We start from the raw sequence: 17,961 nt of genomic DNA, 5'->3' as shown, positions 1-17,961 counted from the left end.
GAGTTTCTACCAGGAGAGATGAATTTAACTGGCCTCATAAGCTCTGTTACGTGAACACAAAGATCCTCTTTCTTCCATTATTATACAATTATTACCAAGACCAGTTGCTCTTAGTCCTTAGTCCTTGTACGGCCACTTTATTAGGCAGTGAGTTCTGTCATTGACAGGCTATACATTGTACAGTACATTTGTAGAGTAAAGTAGGACTACAGCTTTATATGAGTGACATGAACACTTGTAGGATTAGTTTGTATTTTAAAAAGACTAAGACGAGAGGTTGTTGTCGTCAGTGTTTACAACATGGACGTCATAAGTAGTCACAAGGAACATCTGATATCTGATGGTAAGTGAAAAACTAGATTTCATTTTTTTTGTCTTTATGTCTTTTGATTCTTGGGTTTATTTTATCTACAGGCCCTCTGAGAATAGGCGAACCCAATTTTAATGAGCCACTGGTGTACAAGTCCATTCAAAACATAACATAACTCACAGATTGTTCAAATATCTCCAAGCTGATTGTGGCTGTTTAACTGTGCTCACTGTGTCGTGCAAGTGTTCATCCGTCTCACGTGGTTCCAGTGTGAACTAGTTGTGCCCTGCATTGACCCTGAGGACTTGTGGCTCAATAGAGAAAGCTGCGGGGATTACATTCACACTCAGGGCGAAGCATCACATTGGTTTTGGCAGAATTTGAGGTCTGGTTACATATGCTCAGAGAACTCCCGTCTTTTTGCTTCTTTTTCTCATTTGTGACTGTACTTGGCCATCTTCCCAAAGCAGTCAATTTGAATCTGTCGTGTGGGAAATCTGAAACCTGACAGGTTTACAGTTGTCTGCCAAAATGCCCCCGTTGGATACTTAACTGTATGCTATTTTTAAAACTTCTCACTGAAAAACAATAGAACCAAATGAATCTCCTTTTGCTTTCTAAGGAAATCGATGTCTCAGTGATGGTTCTCAGTCATTTTCCAACAGTTGTTTATCAGCAAATGGACTTGCTTTAGTTTTTCTGTTTCCCATGGTTAACTCCTGAGGAAGGAAATCAATGATTAAATCGGCCTAACGGCAGTTCTGAGATTAACTACAGAGAAGAAGTGAAAAATAAAACTTAGAGAGAGCACTTTGCTGGTTATGCAGCACAGATTAATCCAGAAGCTGATGATTCATTCCACTGTATCCACTACATTGTCAGATTATGGAACACACACTCGTGGCTGCATAACTGCATCCCCCCCCACCTTTTTGTTTTTTATTTGTGCAAAAAACAAAGTGTGAAAACATCAGACGCTGGCTTTATGGGCAAATTCTGAACTCGTAGCAATTAAGTCCTTGAGAGGACAGCAGTTTTCTTTTGTTTTCAGTGTCTGTGCTCAGCTCGCGTGTTTACAGTTGGCTCAGTCTCAGTGAAATGAGTCAGTAACCCCAAACACAGTGGCTCATTTTAATCACTTATGCTATGAATGTCATTTTTCTGCTCTCTCCATCACTCTCCTTGCGATGGATCATTCATACTTTGCCTCCAGGCGATGTTAGGACTTGTCCTCTATTCAAGTCTTTCATTTGGAGGGACTCAAAGGAGGCAGCAGTAGCAAGTTTTGATTCCAGGGTTGTTCCAGGACCTGGATCTTGGGTCTCATGTGTTCTCAGGTGTCACCAGCACTGTACTGCAAACAACACAATTATGTAAAACATTCTGCTTCAAGCCCAGAATGAGTTCCAGTCAGTGGGAAATAAACCTTTTCCCCCTTCAGTTCCTGAAAGTCTGTCTGCACATAGTGGACCTCTCCAGCTCACAGTAACACACTGAGCCCTGTGGTGTGAATAGACAGAGCACAGTGGCTGACTGCCAGGGCGAAGATTCTGTTCAAGCACAAAGAAAGTGTGTCAGTGCAGAGTAGAGAGGATCTGGCTTGTATGGCCGAGGGCTTAGCATGTAGCTTAGGCACCGCGCTGAACTGGAATGTGTGTGCCATGAGATTATTGTGTGTGGCAGGGTTATTGGAACAGGGTAAGAAAGTAGGAATGTCAGCGATTGTTCCCATTTCCCTCCTAAGACACTCTTTGTCTTTTGTTTCTGGGGTTAATGACCGAGTTGTGTGTGTGTGAGAGAGGGAGAGAGAGAGAGACTTAGTGTTTAATGTGCTTGACTATCAGGTTTACACAGAAAAGATTTCACACATTTTTACAGTTGCCGGATTTCACCGCAAGCCACGGAGATCACGGTAATGAACATGCAAATGTGTAGGACACAAGATAGATAAGATATTTCTAATGTATACCACTCCGGGTTCTTTGATATGAAAATGAACAGCAAATGCATGAATTATCTCAAATCCAATACAAGTCGTTACAATATCGTCATCTAAATTGACAGTTGTCATTTTACCACAGATCATCCGCTTTTCCATGTCTTCTCGTGCTCGCATGAAATGATATTTCACACCGCACATCCTGCTCCGTACGCCGTGACTGTACTGTCAGCACACCTCGATGATGGGGGGGGGGCGCGACTGACGGTGTTCCTTGTCATACTGCTTCTGCAGACTTACTTGATGTACGTACAATCGCACTCAATGTGGAAGGGTTGCTTAAATCAGCAACTTGAGTCGTTTTCACGAGTCGAGTCCCACCACTACATGCACAAGTGTTAGACAGTGAGAAGTGTCAGGTTTGCAAAAACAATAGGACCCAAATGCAGGACTGATAATGAAACAAAAAAAGTATTTCAATAGAAATACACACACACAAAAAAGGCAAAAACATAAACAGGAAAAAAAAAAAAACCTGAATGAAGCAGAACAGGATGAACCAACAAAGACATTGTGGAGAAAAGAGACTGAATACATTTGGGAGGTAGGGGAAAGTTAACACAGAAAACAGGACAGGACACAGGAAGTAAAAACTAGACAAGGAAGTAATTAACAGAGTAAAACAGGAAACCAAAACAAGGGAATAAAACTGGACCACTGAAAAACTGAAGTCTGTGGAAATGCAACTCAAATATCAAAAGGTCACAGCCCATGAAAATAAGTCTCATACACAATAATGAATTATTAAGGCCTTCAAAACTACCGGTTGACTCCTTCGTTTTCTCGTCCTTAAAGTGTTGAGTATGGAAGACATGTTGTGTGGGTGTTGAGGTTCTGGGATGAGTTTAAAAACATCTTTGACAAGCGTGTGTTCCCCAGAGCTACAATTATTTTACAAGAAAAAAAATAACGCTACAGTCAGTTAGTGCTGTCAGCTCACGATGCTGACATTCTCTCGCTCTCTCTCTCTCAGCACTTTCCTCTGGTGGTCGAACTCGTTTTTTCCAATAAGACCAACGACGTCTGTTAAGTAATTGAAAACTTCAAAATGAATATGTTAATTAGGTGAGAAATGGAAGACCTGATCCGTCTTTGGCCCCTTGTGAAAATAGATGGAAGGATAAAGTATCACTAACTAATTCTAATAGCTAATACATTTTATATTTTTAAAATCCCACCAACAATCACTTTGGCAGAGCAGTGGATGTAATTTTTCAAATAGTGGGAATACACACCTCATTCTCTAAATAAAGCCATTACCCACACGGCCATAAGTCTTCTTCCTATTTGTCAAAGTGTGAATATCGATGGCCATAAAGTTATTCATGCCTGCATGCCGCATCATCTTTATTTGAGAAAGAAATGAAATCCTATTCCCTCTGACTCCCAGGAGGGAAATAATATGTCATGCATTCCTCCCATCCATTTCACTATATCACCTGAATAAATTTGTCGGCGAGATCTGTGTGTGTGTGTGTGTGTGAGAGAGAGAGAGAGAGGGTGAGATGCAGTTGAAGAGGTCAGTTAAACTCTTTGCGAGCAATATTGTCATTTTCCGGTTACAAAAGTGAAAGTGAATTTCTTCTGTTTGTGGAAAAGCTATATGTTTTGCTTGAGCACTCCGAATTTTGCTCTTTGAATTTGAATATGGGAAATTTTACAGTGGAGAGATTTACTCCCACAACACAGTTTCCCCATATTTTAATTTGATTTATATCAATTTGGAGTTGGAATGTAAATTCCCATTTTACCCCAATCTTTTTGTCCAGCTTAAATGCAACTGTCAATTAAATGCTAGTTAAAATGTGTGTTTAATTGCGCTTTATTCAGACATTTGTCACTAATCTAATTCTGTCTCCGGGCTCTGACTGTTAAATCTTGTAAAGTAAATCTTATAAAGCATTCGATTGGACCACTAAATGTGTTCATACAAGCTAATGCTAAAGTCAACAAGAAGCAGGAAGTTAGACAAAGGATAATGTCACTCACAGCAGCTTGATTCCCATTCCCCAAGGAGAAATAATCCCGGATGCTTTTTCGTTTCTTCTCTAAAGCACAGTTAGTGTTACTGTTCTAAATATAAGATAAGGGTTCTCATTGAAGCACTGATCACTGCAACATGGCCACTTCCTTGTTCTTTGAATAAACAGAGCAATTGTCAGCGTATGATTCATCTTGTTCTGTCGTTTACCACAAGTGCGTGCTGATGACGTCTTTTAAACTGAGATGATTAGTTGGACTTGTTGATGTTCTTCCGTGATTGTTGAAAATGAGTCATACTCTCTTGTGATCCAGCCATTTCATTCCTCCCACCTAATATGTGTTGGGTTTTTTTTACAATCAACCGATAAGTCTCCTATCGTGAAAGCGTAGCTTCAGTTAGACCATAAATGTGAATAAAAACCCATTAATATTACCCGTCGTGATGTGATCGCCGTGAACATGAAAAGACGAGGATGAGTTCATCTTCACAAAAGTGCTGTTTTGTATTTTTCTTAACATTTTTTTTCCTGTCAGAAAGTGAAGAACGTTACCAACTGTGACAGGAAAACAACATCTTGTTTTTGACTGTTATCTCTTTTAATTTATTCACTCATTTGTACCGTCCTCAGCTCACAGTCAGGCGGCTCAGGTGTATGAAATCGTGGCCGTGCACGAGGCCGAAGACAACGACACCAAGAGAAAGGACAAGCGGGTCACTGGGCTGTATCCTCACGCATTCACAGGTACAAAGCATGCTTCCTGTTTCATGTCTTTCTTCTATCTTTCACCCACATACAGTAACCTTTCCCTCAGTCTTCTCGCCATTCAGGGTCACTCCATGTCTTTTATTGCTTTTATTTTGAGAACACTATTCTTTATGGAATACTTAACTGCCATTTAATAAAGAGACATCTTTGCTTCATTCCAGCTAGAATTAGACTCGGTCACATGGTGTTACAGTGGCCAGCATTGTTGCAGCGCAGCAAGAAGGTCACCGGGTCAGATCCTGGATCAAAACAAGAGCCTTTCTGTGTGGCTCAGCTCCCCCTGTGACCCTCGTGTGGAGGATGAAGCAGCTAAATACAGACAGATATAGGGACAGACTCACACTGGGTTCATGTCACATCACAGGTTTGAGTAAGTGTACCAAGAACCGCAATCACATGGGATCTGACGCTGGGAATAAGCCTGTAGATTCCCCCACACTCACAGATTAGCTGACTGCGTCTAAGATGGCAGCATGCCAGTGATCTAGGAGCTAATGCTTGATTTTGAGCCATTAGATTATATTCAAACAAGATCAGATTTACATTATTTATCACAGGCAAAACGACCATATTAATGTTAGCGTTTGCCGGCGTCGACACAGCTGCATCCCCACAATCTGTGCGTGCTTGGCTTCAAAGAGGCTTCCCATCACTTACATCCCGATCATGTAACGTATTACAGGGAGATCTTAGTCCCGCTCATCTTCTCCCTGCCTCTAAGTATGAGATACAGGAAATGATGTGGATGCCGGAGCTGAAAAGTTAACTTTTCTATCTGATGAAGGAGACGCGTGCTTAGTCATTTGCTTAGGGAGTAAATCTGCTGTCAGAAATGGCCCGAAATGTCAATATTCTTCTTCTCATGTGACTCTAATGTCTCTGCTTTCTACTTTATTTCTCACTCACATTACTGGTCAGTGTCAAGCTGTGCTCCGTGGCTTCATGTCCACCATTAGCTCAGTCAGAACTTATAGAGAAGGTAGGATACCTCGTTGGTGACGTAAAAAAGGACCTGCCCTAGATTCCAAATATACACAGAAGTGATTCATTTCTGTGGACATACTTTTAAAGTGTGTGTGTGGGAAACATGATATGAATAGACAAAAACTGTTGGAGGCTTTATTTACCAGCTTGATACTATCTCATGGGGAACAGATTCAGAATGTCCAGTCTTCATGATAGCATCTAACTACCTTTGACACAGTGTTTTCGAAGGAGCAGCTAGTCAGGGATGCTTGATAAATGAATAGGTTATAGCACAAAGTGGAAGGACTATCAAATGAACAAAATATACTCTATCAGTATAGCTACTGTATATACTCTTGAATGTTTCATTCCTTTTACCCCCCACGTTCTTTTTTTTGGTTCTTTTCTCCTCGTTTCATTTCTCTGCAGTTGCATATGTGAAGAGGACGGCGCAGCACCAGTGGCGCTGCAGCGATGTCACCTTCCGCTGTGCCAGTCAAACACTGTGTGAGCAGTGGATCCAAGTTATCAACGAGCAGCTGTCACTACTCAGTACGTACCATTTAATGATGTTCTATAACAGATGTGTGGAGGAATACTTCATCAGTATCACTATGGACGCATTGATCTACACTAGGAAAGTTGTATGTTCACATGCATATGGGGGGAAACGGATAATTATGGAATATTTTAATTAGTATATTATAAATATTTGGTCCAAGAGTTGTTTGTTTAAAAGCTGCTGACATTTGACTGTCAGGCTAATTACAAGGTCAGACTACGCGATTAAAGCACGATCGTAACCCAAGCCGACAGACGTGGGGTGTTGGGAGCCCTCAGCCTCAAAAATGGATCGTTTTATACCGTGTAGTGTGTCATGGTGAATGACAATCAAGGACGGATCTTACAACCTCCTGACAGAACGTCTGGCATGTTTGATTTTTGTTCTGCCCCCTTTTACGACAGTTTGTGTCTTTCACGTCGGTGACTTTGACCGACGAGAGCGCAGAGCGCTGTAAAGAGTGAAGAGCGTAGGCAGAAGAAATGCCGAAAGCAAAAGAAGAGTGACGGCGAGTGACGGTCCAAACCTGTCCTCTTGCAAACCGACGCAGCAAGTACCGATGACACAGCATTGTTTGTATACGATTACGGGTGTTGACTAAACCTGCCCCATGCTCCAGTCCCTCTGGTTTGCTTTCACAGATTTTTTGATGCACTTTGTCGGTTTTTAGTAAAAGGGAAGAAACCAAAAGCAAGGCTAGTGTGCAAAAACAACTAAAAAGGTATCTTATAAATCAAATCTTACTGTGAAAGGGAACTTGAAGAGGCAGAGGGAATCCAAAAGCAACAGGTGAAGGCAGGGCAAAGCAGACACAAATAAAAGACTGCAGTGAGGAAATGAGGAAGACACCGACAGGCAAACACAGAGGCTGTATATTCTCAGCGGACGGCTAACGAGACGCAGGTGAAACTAATGAGGTAATCAGGACGTAAAGAGCAGGAAGTAAAACTGGGAAGACGCACACATGCAGGATGAACTCCAGAGTAAAACAAATATCTAAACAACTGGAATACTAAAAACTCCACAAGGAAACCTAAATAAATACTTTACACCATCTACAGTATGTGTTATATGGGCTGTTGTCTGGCAAAGAAAACTGTTCCCCTTCATCATTTTCCATAACATCGGCTTGATTCATGACGCTGCCTTTTGTCACATTCTGAAATGTCGAGATTGTCTTTTTATTTTATTGTGAGCTGCACATTCAGTATTCAGTATGTTCAAAGCATGTCTGGGAAAGTGACGAAGCCCTACGTGTTCCGCTTACAGCATTTTTTCCATAAAGGCGTTTCAAGAGATTTTGAGGGCCACGGGTAGAATTAACCTAAGGGGAGCTACACTGGGAATTGCAGCCGTTCTAAAAGCTCACAGATGTGAATAAACAAATGAATAATGGCCGAGTACCTGCATGTTCACTGTCACACCCAGTTCAGTCTCCTGTACATTACAATTCATTATAGGGTACTCAACATAGGGACTAACATAATCGGATTTTTAAATGCTTTCCTGTCACAATATCTTTTTCAGTACTATAAAAAATATAAATAATGCGCTGCCAGTTGACTCGTCATAAACAGACATTTATTCAAATTAAAGTGTTCAACACTGACATTTTACATAGTGCCATGAGTCCTGTTCATAAACTGCTGACCATCAAAGTACCAAAAACAAAGGGTATGTAATATTGCACATTTTTTAAAATGAATTATATTACTGATTAGTACGTCAAAACATCCCCGACACTTATGAAGTTTGGAGCCGTCAACTTGTGACTGGATCACCTGGATTGTGTTCAGGAAGATTGTGAGCACATTTCCTGCACTTTTAAGTGATTATACACCTGCCAAACACGATATAAAACTCATAATGCATTACCTTAATGTTATACACGACACGTTAGACCTTTTTTTTAGTGTTTGTTTTAACACCTCGGGACATGTGGTATGACGCAGTGACTGTAATCAGCCCTTTAAAAAGGTTGCGTGATGAAATAAAACGAGCTAATTGAAACTCCCACAAAGACAAATCAGTCCAAGGAAATGAACGACGTTGGTTGTGAAGATGTCGCACCTTTACATCACCCCGTTCGTGTTTGTGCTCAGTTAGCGTTTGTTTTTCTCCTCGAGCTGCTGCTTTGTTCTAAGCGATCTGGGTTTGTTGTCCTAAACGCTCTCTTCCACCGCAGCCATAAACAAGCCATTTAGTATGCTTCATCAGAGCACTTTGTAGGTTTATCACCAAATGATGCAGCACCTCCAAATTGCCCCACACTCCTCGCATATCCAGTGGAGACATTATTTATTTCTTGAGCAGCGCGTATGGGAGAGCAGTCAGTTTGACTGAGCTTTTTGAGAAAGGTCTCCAGTTAATGAAAACTTCATCAAGTTGCTGTCAACTACACATTTGTGTGTGTGTGGGGAGTAAACACTGGGGCTTTTTAACGACTATCTCATACTCCTCACTCACTTTGCAGCCAACCGGCCCAAGAGTCTCCTGGTGTACATCAATCCCTACGGCGGAAAGCGGCGTGGGAAGCATATTTACGAGCAGAAGGTGGCTCCACTGTTTCGCCGTGCCTGCATCTCAGCCGATGTGATTGGTGGGTCCCCGTCAGGAGTGTTCCCCAACATTTAAATAAAAAATGAGTCCTTGTGAATGCCGTATAGATCTCCATGGCCACCGCGGCCTCTGTGCAAAGGATATGATTTGGCTCCTAGCACGATTAATCACATCTGCACCTTAATGGAAGCTGTGATAGTTGATAAGCCTGGGTATCTAAACACATCTATTATTCAATAAGTGCTTGCTAGAGCTTCACATAGTCTGGGGTAGTGATAGTCAATCAGGATGAATGCTGGGGATGCTGCAGCCACTATGAATTGCAGGATTGTATCTGTGTTGGTATCACATGCCATGTAAACAGATTTACTGTTGAAATTTTGTTTTTGGAGGCTCTGGGCTCATTTTTGCAGGCTAATATGAAATCGCTGAATTACAGAGTTTTAGGCCACTGTGTGTCTGTGTGCTGTTTGGGAACATTATTTGTGCAGGAAGTGTTGAAGTTAATGTTTCAAAGTGCAGCTCTTTCCCTTGTCCTCTTGTTGCTGAAAGGCCAGTAATAGCAGGCCTGCTGTACCAGTCGAGCCACAAAGCATCTAGTCATTTTGTCAGCGCATTTGCCTTTCATTCAAGCTGCACTAACACTTATCATTTGATTTGCTTCTATAGTTACAGAGCGTGCCAATCATGCCAGGGACCACTTGAAAACAGAAGCCAATCTAGATAAATATGACGGGTGAGTACTCGCGCGACAGCTGCTGCTTTCAGACTTTTAACACCAGTCCTTCACTTTGACTCTCGTCTTTTCATATTGTAATAAAACCTTTTGACAAACTTGGCCATGAGTTGTATTTCAGTTTGTGGCTATTACAGGAGTTTTTGTGCTGCAGTTTACGTTGTGTCGTCGCTGAGACAAACCACTGGGAGGATCTCACACTTAAACAGTGTAATCCCACCATTATTTACAGATCAGGCCTTGTTAATATTAGACAGATTAAAATGAGGTAGCTCATTTTTTTATGGTCAACCTCATTTTGAATCGCAGGCTCCAAATAATAATTGCAAGCACTATTTATATCCCACTTGCCATAAATAAATCACAAAGAGCGTCATAGAAAACGTAAAACATTAATGTATAGTGTAATAAAAACAGCCTTAATAATTAATATCAAATGGAAACAAATGCGGGATATAATTAATGCAAGAAAAGACTAGTGTCTTGTCTGTCTAACCATCCTCAACTGATTCCACAAATCATTTAATAAATCAGCCGTTCAACCAGGAGTGGAGCAGCGTGGCGTTCCATTGCTGTTAAACCTGCCGCCCCGGATGTGTTTTTGTCTCTCAGACATGTGCTTTCTTTGCCCAGGGTGGTGTGTGTGGGTGGAGATGGAATGTTCAGTGAAGTTCTGCACGGGTTGGTCACCAGGACACAAGCTGACCGTGGCGTGGACCAGAGCGATCCCGATGCAGAGTTGGTGCCTTGCGATCTACGCATTGGGATCATTCCTGCAGGTGAGCTCTTGCCAATCACGTTTTTGTGACAGTGATCCCAGAAAAGGGTTTAGGAAGGAAGTAAGGAACCTTTCTCATTCTACCCCACCCTGTTCTTCTTCCTCTAAACTCAAATAAAAGCCTCAAACAAACATTCAGAACAACCAAAGAAGGAAGAAAACATTTTCTTTATCCTGTCTAAAATATTCCTCAGAGATCTTTAGTATCGATCTTTCAGCAGCATTGTGAAATATTTTAAAAGGTTTTCGTGGAAGTTGGTGGTAAATCTCTGTAAATGTGAATAAATGACCAGAGGAGAACTTTAAAGACATCGAAAATAAAACCTCTTCTTCTTCTTCCTTTGCCATCAATACCTTAATGTGAAATTCTGTAAACAGTCAGTCAGACAAAATGGAAAATCTGACAAGTCTTTTTCCCCAGCAGCAGATTGTGTGGAAAATGATCTAGTGCTTGCATGACAAATATTTGCCTAAAACACCCAACTTCCACTTTTTCTTAAATGGGAAAAAAACAAACTCTTGCCTCACTGTTGTCTCCATTTCGTCACCTATGTAAGTCCACCGTTATGTAATGTGGGAAATATAGGGCTTTGTGAATTTAAAGTCCCAAGTATTGAGCGTTTACAGCGTCTCAGCGCTACAGGAACTATTCTGTGCATAAAATCGCCCTCATCAGAACTGTGATTGATTCCCTTTCTAAGACCTGTACTCCCACTGATCCCAGTTACTGAAGAATAATCTCTATGGCAACAGGGTAGGGAGTCTCGCTTGGTCCCCGTGAAGGGTCAACGATTCAAAGTGCCACGATTGAGAACGTGCTGTGTGACATGAAAATCGCTGTAATTCTAATGAGCAGAGAAACACTGTGCATAAGAGACCAGTATGAGGTCATCTATGTACAGCTGGATTATAAAAGAGACTTATAATCTGTATTTTTTGGATAGTGGATGAATTTTTTGTTTTCATGCAACTGGATGAAAGACACATCATCATTCTTGAGCTGAGGTACTCGAGGCTGTCGGCAAATACCCAGGGCCACTGGAATAAAAGCTCATGTTCAACAACTGTTCTGGAGAGCTTTTTAAATTGTCATCATTGCTATTTTGATACAAGTAGTTGAGTTGTTGCATTGTTTGTAGTACTAAAGGTTATATTCTTAGCTTTCTTTGTGATGTTAAGTGAAACAAACCCTCTTGCTCCCAAGACTGTCCTCTCATCAGAGCTTTCAGGGCATTAAATAAGCATAAACATGTTGATGAGCAGTGATCTAGACTTTAATATTTGCCCTCAAAAGTTTCCTTCTTTCATTAGCTACCAAGGAAAAGAACAGCTGATGATCAGACAGACTAGGCTTGATGTCGGAAAGAATAACAGATTCCTTCTCTTCGCTCGCACATGTAATTGAAACTGTGATTCTCATAGCCAACACACTTAAAAGGGGAATATTTTATGTTTTTTTTTTAATGAATTGAATCATGAAAACCAGCAATAATAAGCACTGATCTAATAACGAGCATTGACTGCGACTTGAGAGAGACAAAAACCAACAAATCTTACTTTGTCCCAAAGAGCAGGCAGGCGAAGTCAAGAGGCGGTTCTGCAGTTTATTGAACGGATGAGTTAACAGATGAGATGAGCTAATGCAGGAACTGGAGGTGAAGGAAGCACCAGGAAGTTCTGAGCAGAACAAGAGCAGAGTGCAAGCAAATAACTAAGCACTAGAGAACTGAGACATCTTCCAGGAGAGCCGTGACGGAGAACCAGGAAATAAGTAGAGGTGCTTGATGATTGGATTGGGAGCAGGTGTGCTCCCGCCGCAGGTGAGCTGATTGCATGCAGGAGGGGAGGAGACGCAGGCAAGACATGAAGGTGGTGCATGACACAGATTCCTGCATTACAATGAACGTGGCTGAAGTGGCTTATTTGAAGAAACTCACCCAACTGATGCTTTGACCATCAAATGTGTTATCTACTGCTGAAAACATCCCCCAACAAATGCAATTTTGTTCTTGTTTGAGCAACATTTGCAAAAATATAGATATATCATATATTCACTCCATTCACTCCTGCATCAAAGGACTCTGGAAAATAAAGCAGGTTTTTAAGGTATCGAAGCCTTAATCCTCAACGACAGGATGGTCACAGAAGGGTGAAGACAGATGGAGGCAACATAAAGAAGTGCCCACGAAACTACCCAAAGGAAGAGGTCATTACGCAATGTGACGGAATAAATGCCTCTTGCTCAGGCCCACACTTGCCCTGCTGCTGTATACAACAGAAGCGCTCCCTCAGGTCTGATGAAATTGCTTGCATTTTGCCAGCATTTTGCATTGCTTCTGTTCACAAAGACCAAACATCAACAACAAAAAGTTACACACTGCAGCTTTACAGTAACTCTGAAACACTTAAAGTTTTTTTTTTGGGTGGTAAAAAAAAAAGAAGAAAGAAAATAGTATGCTGTTCAAAGATCACTTTGTCTGCTTCATGAGAGCTGGCAGATGCCGTTATATGATACTGTTACAAGTGCAGCCATAAATACATTCATGCACGGAGGATTCCAACGGCAGCACTAAAGCATCTAGACCGCGTTGTTGTCCCTAAGATAAAGATGATCTCGCTGCCAGGAAGATCATACTGGCGAGACAGTTTGGGGAGGAAACGCAGATAAGAACTGGAACTTCCCCGCTGAGGATATGCCTTGTGACAGTTTACGCTCCTTTTCCTCTGAATATACCGACAGACTACTGTGCTTGAGTAACTTAAGGAGAATAAAACATTGAACATCTGAGCGCTGAACATCATTGAACATCTGCGTGCACCACTTTAATCCATTCAAAGTCAGTTGGCTTTTACTGTGTAGCTTTAGAGGAGTCAAATGGCATATGTCGCCACATCGCAGTGTGTTTTTTTCTTCTTTTTCCTGCAGATAAGTGCGGTGCTGTCAGAGGCAGAGCACTGTTTTTCCGGATTTCAATTTGAAGCTCAGAGGGGAAGAGGCAAAGGCCACATAAGTGATATTCATAAAAAAGTCAAGATAGAGTGCAGGAGCGGGCTCATCTTGATACTCATCTGTGTCCACCACCTGATCTCCCCCCGTCATGCTTCTATGAGCCCTCGTGAAACATCGCTGGTTGAATTTGACTCTCCTCTTTTGCTCACTGTCTCTGTCTTACAGCACTGTGCAAAAGTTAGATTTGTGATTTAAACAATGCTAGAATAGACCCTACAGTATCATTTCTCATCATCAAGTATTTAGTGTGACTTACTCTTACACTTGAACAATTGTGAAAAGAGAGAGCCTTATTACGTCTGAAGTTTAAAGAGTCGGTGTCAAACTCAACATTTCTGTCAAGGCGGAGGTTGCCTCTCATCCTTAATTTCTTGGCTGAAGGGAGTTGATGATAGCACAGGGTCCAGAGCTCTCCGACTGGTTGACTTCATGACTGAAATGTCTCCTCACTTCAGCCTAATGAAGTAATTCAACTGAGTTTAACTTTAGCTTACTTGGCAGTAGATGTGCACCTCTACCAAGGACCATGGATTTATTTTATGAATGAAGGAAACAAAAACACGTGAGTAACATCCAGCGTTGCCCCTCAGAATCCCGAGCAGCCAGGGATTAAGCCCGGTAACACATTCACCACAACTTAGCTTCACTTCCCTTCCGCACTAATGAAGGAAGAAACGGGTTCCGATACATGAATGACAGTTGATGGTTCAACAAGCTCTCAGCCAGCACTGATGCATGAGAGAGCAAAACAAAGCCTCCGTAAGTGAAGTGTGCCTTCATGACAGGTGCGTTGACCAGTGTAGACCACATTTCACATTTGTGGTTTTTACTGATATGTGTTGACGTCTTTTTCCAGGGATCGTGTTTGTGTTCTGTCAAGACAATTCTGGTTTTTTTTTTTTTTGGACATTTCGGAAAATGGAAACAATCCAAAATGTGTTGCTTGTCTCTGCATGGCTGTGTTTTCACTAAGCGAGGCAGCGCATTTTTCAAATGGTACACCCTGACCTGGCTTGTGTTTCCATTGTGGGGTGTGTACGCTGAATGGCACCTCTGCTGATAGCATGACATGATACCACTGTTATGAAGCGCCGCCCATCAATAAATGAAATGGAAAGACAAAGTCAACACTGCTACACATGGATGTGTTTGTTAAAAAAAGGATGAATCCTCTCTCTCTTGTTTTTCTGGTTCCATTCCCGTCCAGTCCTGTTAGCATAACTGTTAGCAAAGATGGCCGACGCTGTTTACATTCTGGGAATGAGGTCCCGTCCCCCTACGAGTGGGTCTAATGTGGGCAGTTTCAAGCCTCGGACCAAGTGCCACTGGTGGTATTTCTGAATACACATTCAGTATTTCTCGACTCCCCTATGCTAAAGCTAAAATGCAAATCTGTAAACTATTTCTTTAAGTGGTTTTCATGTGTTATATACACCTTTTAGAAAATGTTTTACCCTAGACGGGTTAGGACCCGTATATGGAAACCTCATTGATAAATAAAAGCTGAAGTGCAAAATTCACTTATCTGTACTTCACTTACGACGTTTATTATTTGGGACTACATTTCCTAAATAAATATTGTGCACATTTACTTCAATACATTTCCCCTAACTATCTCCTGTTACTAGTTACTGCCAAATGAAATAAGAAGAAGAAGAAAAGTTGGCGACGTAGTCACATGACTTGACTTGATTCTATCACGGAGGACTTCTTCTCTGCCATGCAGTCGTCTCAAGCATGTGACGGTGCCAAACATCTGGATGGATACTTGGCCTGTTCCAGCAGATCACATGGATTTTCTGAAATCAGCGGCCTGTGAAAGGCTATTTCCGGCATCGCAGGACTTGTCTTCAGTCCAAGAAGAGCGTGACTGAATTGGCGCTTTGAAAACGTGGAAAACCAACGTCTTCTGAAAATGCACACAAACCTTTTTACAATTTCAGCTAATAAATTGCCTTCATGTAGTTTGCCCTTATAACTCACAGGGTGGTTGACAGCGCTACAAGAGGGAGCAAGTTTCATTTAGTTGAAGTTTAGTTTTTTTTTTAACGTTGAACAGGCCCATGTCTTAACCTTCTACTGGAAAGAAGTCACGGTATTAAAAATTGTAGCTCCTCACTTTTTTGATATATTTTCCTCTACTTTGACACTTACGTACAGTAAATGTCATATACTTAAAGACTTTTACTCAAGTAATATTGTAATAAGTGACATCAAAAAAGACAGAAGGACAGTACAGTTACTACAACATTTGACAATCCAGGTGCAAATAATTGTGTAATAGACTGATCTCCATCAAAATGTGAAAACAGTGCTTATATTGGCTCTGTGATAGAATAGAGTTAACCCCGCCTCTCAGACAGTGTCAGCCGAGATTGACTCCAGTTCCCCATTGACCCGGGAAGGATAAGTGAAATGGATGGAGGGAGTGTGTGTATATTATTATTTTAACATTTAGAATAAAGGATTTCCCCCCTTTTTTTTCTTTTGTGTCTCTGCTCCAACAGGCTCCACTGATTGTATCTGCTTTGCCACCGTGGGAACCATTGATCCAGTTACCTCTGCTTTACACGTCATTGTAGGTCAGTGGAAGTCTGTTGTTGTGTGTCTCAGTGTGCAGACTGGCGTCACAGTGTCAGTTCTCTCAGAGCGCTCTGATCATTTATTACAGCAGCAGCACTTCACGGCTCCACTGGCTCTGTCTTTGCAGGTGACTCTCAGCCCATGGACGTGTGCTCAGCTCACCACAACGACACCTTCCTCAAATACTCGGTCTCGTTGCTTGGCTACGGTTTCTATGGAGATGTCCTGACAGACAGCGAGAGGAAGAGGTGGCTCGGCCCCGCCAGATATGACCTGTCAGGTATGCCGTCGCTTCTTGAAACTTGAGTGACTCTTCAGACCGAGTCTCGGTGTGGCTCCCAGGCGTCAGAGTGTAATAACCACACACACACCTGCTTCTATTAATGATGGGTAAGAGTGGATTTACTGGCAGAGCGTGCCGATCTCGCTCTCAATCCAGGATTCGGAGGATTAAAGATATAAATCAAATGCACCGCGCCTTGGGCTCAGACGCGTGTGTTGGTCTGTTGTGAGGCGAGCTTCCTCAACTGACTCACGGCCACTGCTAAGATTTCTCCTCCCTTTTGGGTTGCTGCACATAAATATTCACATTCCTTGTACTGGAAGGTGTCAGCCCTATGATGCACGCGATAAAGCCAGGTTAAATTAAAGTGGGGCTGAGTGCACAGAGGAGGAATCATTCTGAAATCTAAATCTGGGGTCTTACCCTTCAAAAGCATGAAGAAATGAAAATGTGTGTCAGTTTGAAAAAAAAAAAAGGTTTGTATTAAAAGTGGACGCCTTTGTGCAATGATCATTTAACAGACAGGTGAAACTAAACAAGTCCCAAAATAGTCTATCAATAAGGCACAGCACAGCTGTCTGTAGAGTTATGGTTATGTGTCAGTGCGCAGTATATATCACGCAGTAAAAATGACGCCACAGGACTTAGTATGAGCCGACAAGAACGAAAAGAAAGAAAGAAATCATATCTCATATCTGTTGAAAATGTCTGTGCAAATGAATATTTAAAATAATATGAAGTGTTCCTGTCTTTTCCTGCGGCCTGTAACATTTATCGAACTTAGAAAAGTAAAACAAAATCAGAAATGTATGCACAAATCTGCTTTTGTTATGACATCGAGCTTTAAAGGGACCAGTGTGTAGGATTAAGTGGCATCTAGAGGTGAAGTGTTTTGCCCCACACTCAGTGAAAAACTGGATCTCGACCAACAGATGGGTTACAGGAGATTTTCTTTCAACACACTTGCTGAATTTGAAACATAATTTGCCAAACATCTCTCGTTTACTAATTCAAAACAACATTAGGTTGTGAATTAGTCGTCACATAATGCACAGATCTGCTCTTGTCACGTATTATATTTGGGATTTGGGTCTTTATATGGGATGATTTGGGAAACGCTGAAACATAAAACATAAAAAAATACAATGCCCTCCATAGAGCTAGTGTTAGATTGGTGCATTTTAGACACGGCAGGACAATGTGGCATTCTAAGGCTACAAAAACACAACATTTCTTACCTTTTAGTTGATGTTTGACTAATGAAAACATCATTTAAAATGTTATATTTTATCTCTGTTCATAGAATAAATCCCATAGTACCCCTAAACATACTCAGCCTGCAGATTTTAGGCCCGCTTTCACTTGAGCAGCTTTTATCCTTAACTCTATTGTGAAATATGGACACGCTGACATGAAAGTGTTTGT

The 17,961-nt window shown here is 41.6% G+C and overlaps 1 protein-coding gene across 1 annotated transcript in view; it reads left to right on the top strand.

The window, feature by feature from the left end:
- The window catches only part of cerk (ceramide kinase), a 40,564-nt gene that overhangs the window by 10,722 nt on the left and 11,881 nt on the right, over window positions 1-17,961 (top strand). Inside the window, exons 3-9 of the mRNA XM_044021470.1 lie at window positions 4,922-5,035; window positions 6,455-6,577; window positions 9,061-9,186; window positions 9,816-9,882; window positions 10,516-10,661; window positions 16,178-16,252; window positions 16,381-16,533. Of these exons, the coding sequence (XP_043877405.1) occupies window positions 4,922-5,035; window positions 6,455-6,577; window positions 9,061-9,186; window positions 9,816-9,882; window positions 10,516-10,661; window positions 16,178-16,252; window positions 16,381-16,533 (804 nt within the window). The remainder of the gene's footprint in view (window positions 1-4,921; window positions 5,036-6,454; window positions 6,578-9,060; window positions 9,187-9,815; window positions 9,883-10,515; window positions 10,662-16,177; window positions 16,253-16,380; window positions 16,534-17,961) is intronic.

Source organism: Solea senegalensis, linkage group LG3 (genome assembly GCF_019176455.1).
Source record: "Solea senegalensis isolate Sse05_10M linkage group LG3, IFAPA_SoseM_1, whole genome shotgun sequence".
In the NCBI taxonomy this organism is placed as follows: domain Eukaryota; kingdom Metazoa; phylum Chordata; class Actinopteri; order Pleuronectiformes; family Soleidae; genus Solea; species Solea senegalensis.
This window is presented reverse-complemented; position numbering and strand designations above follow the sequence as displayed.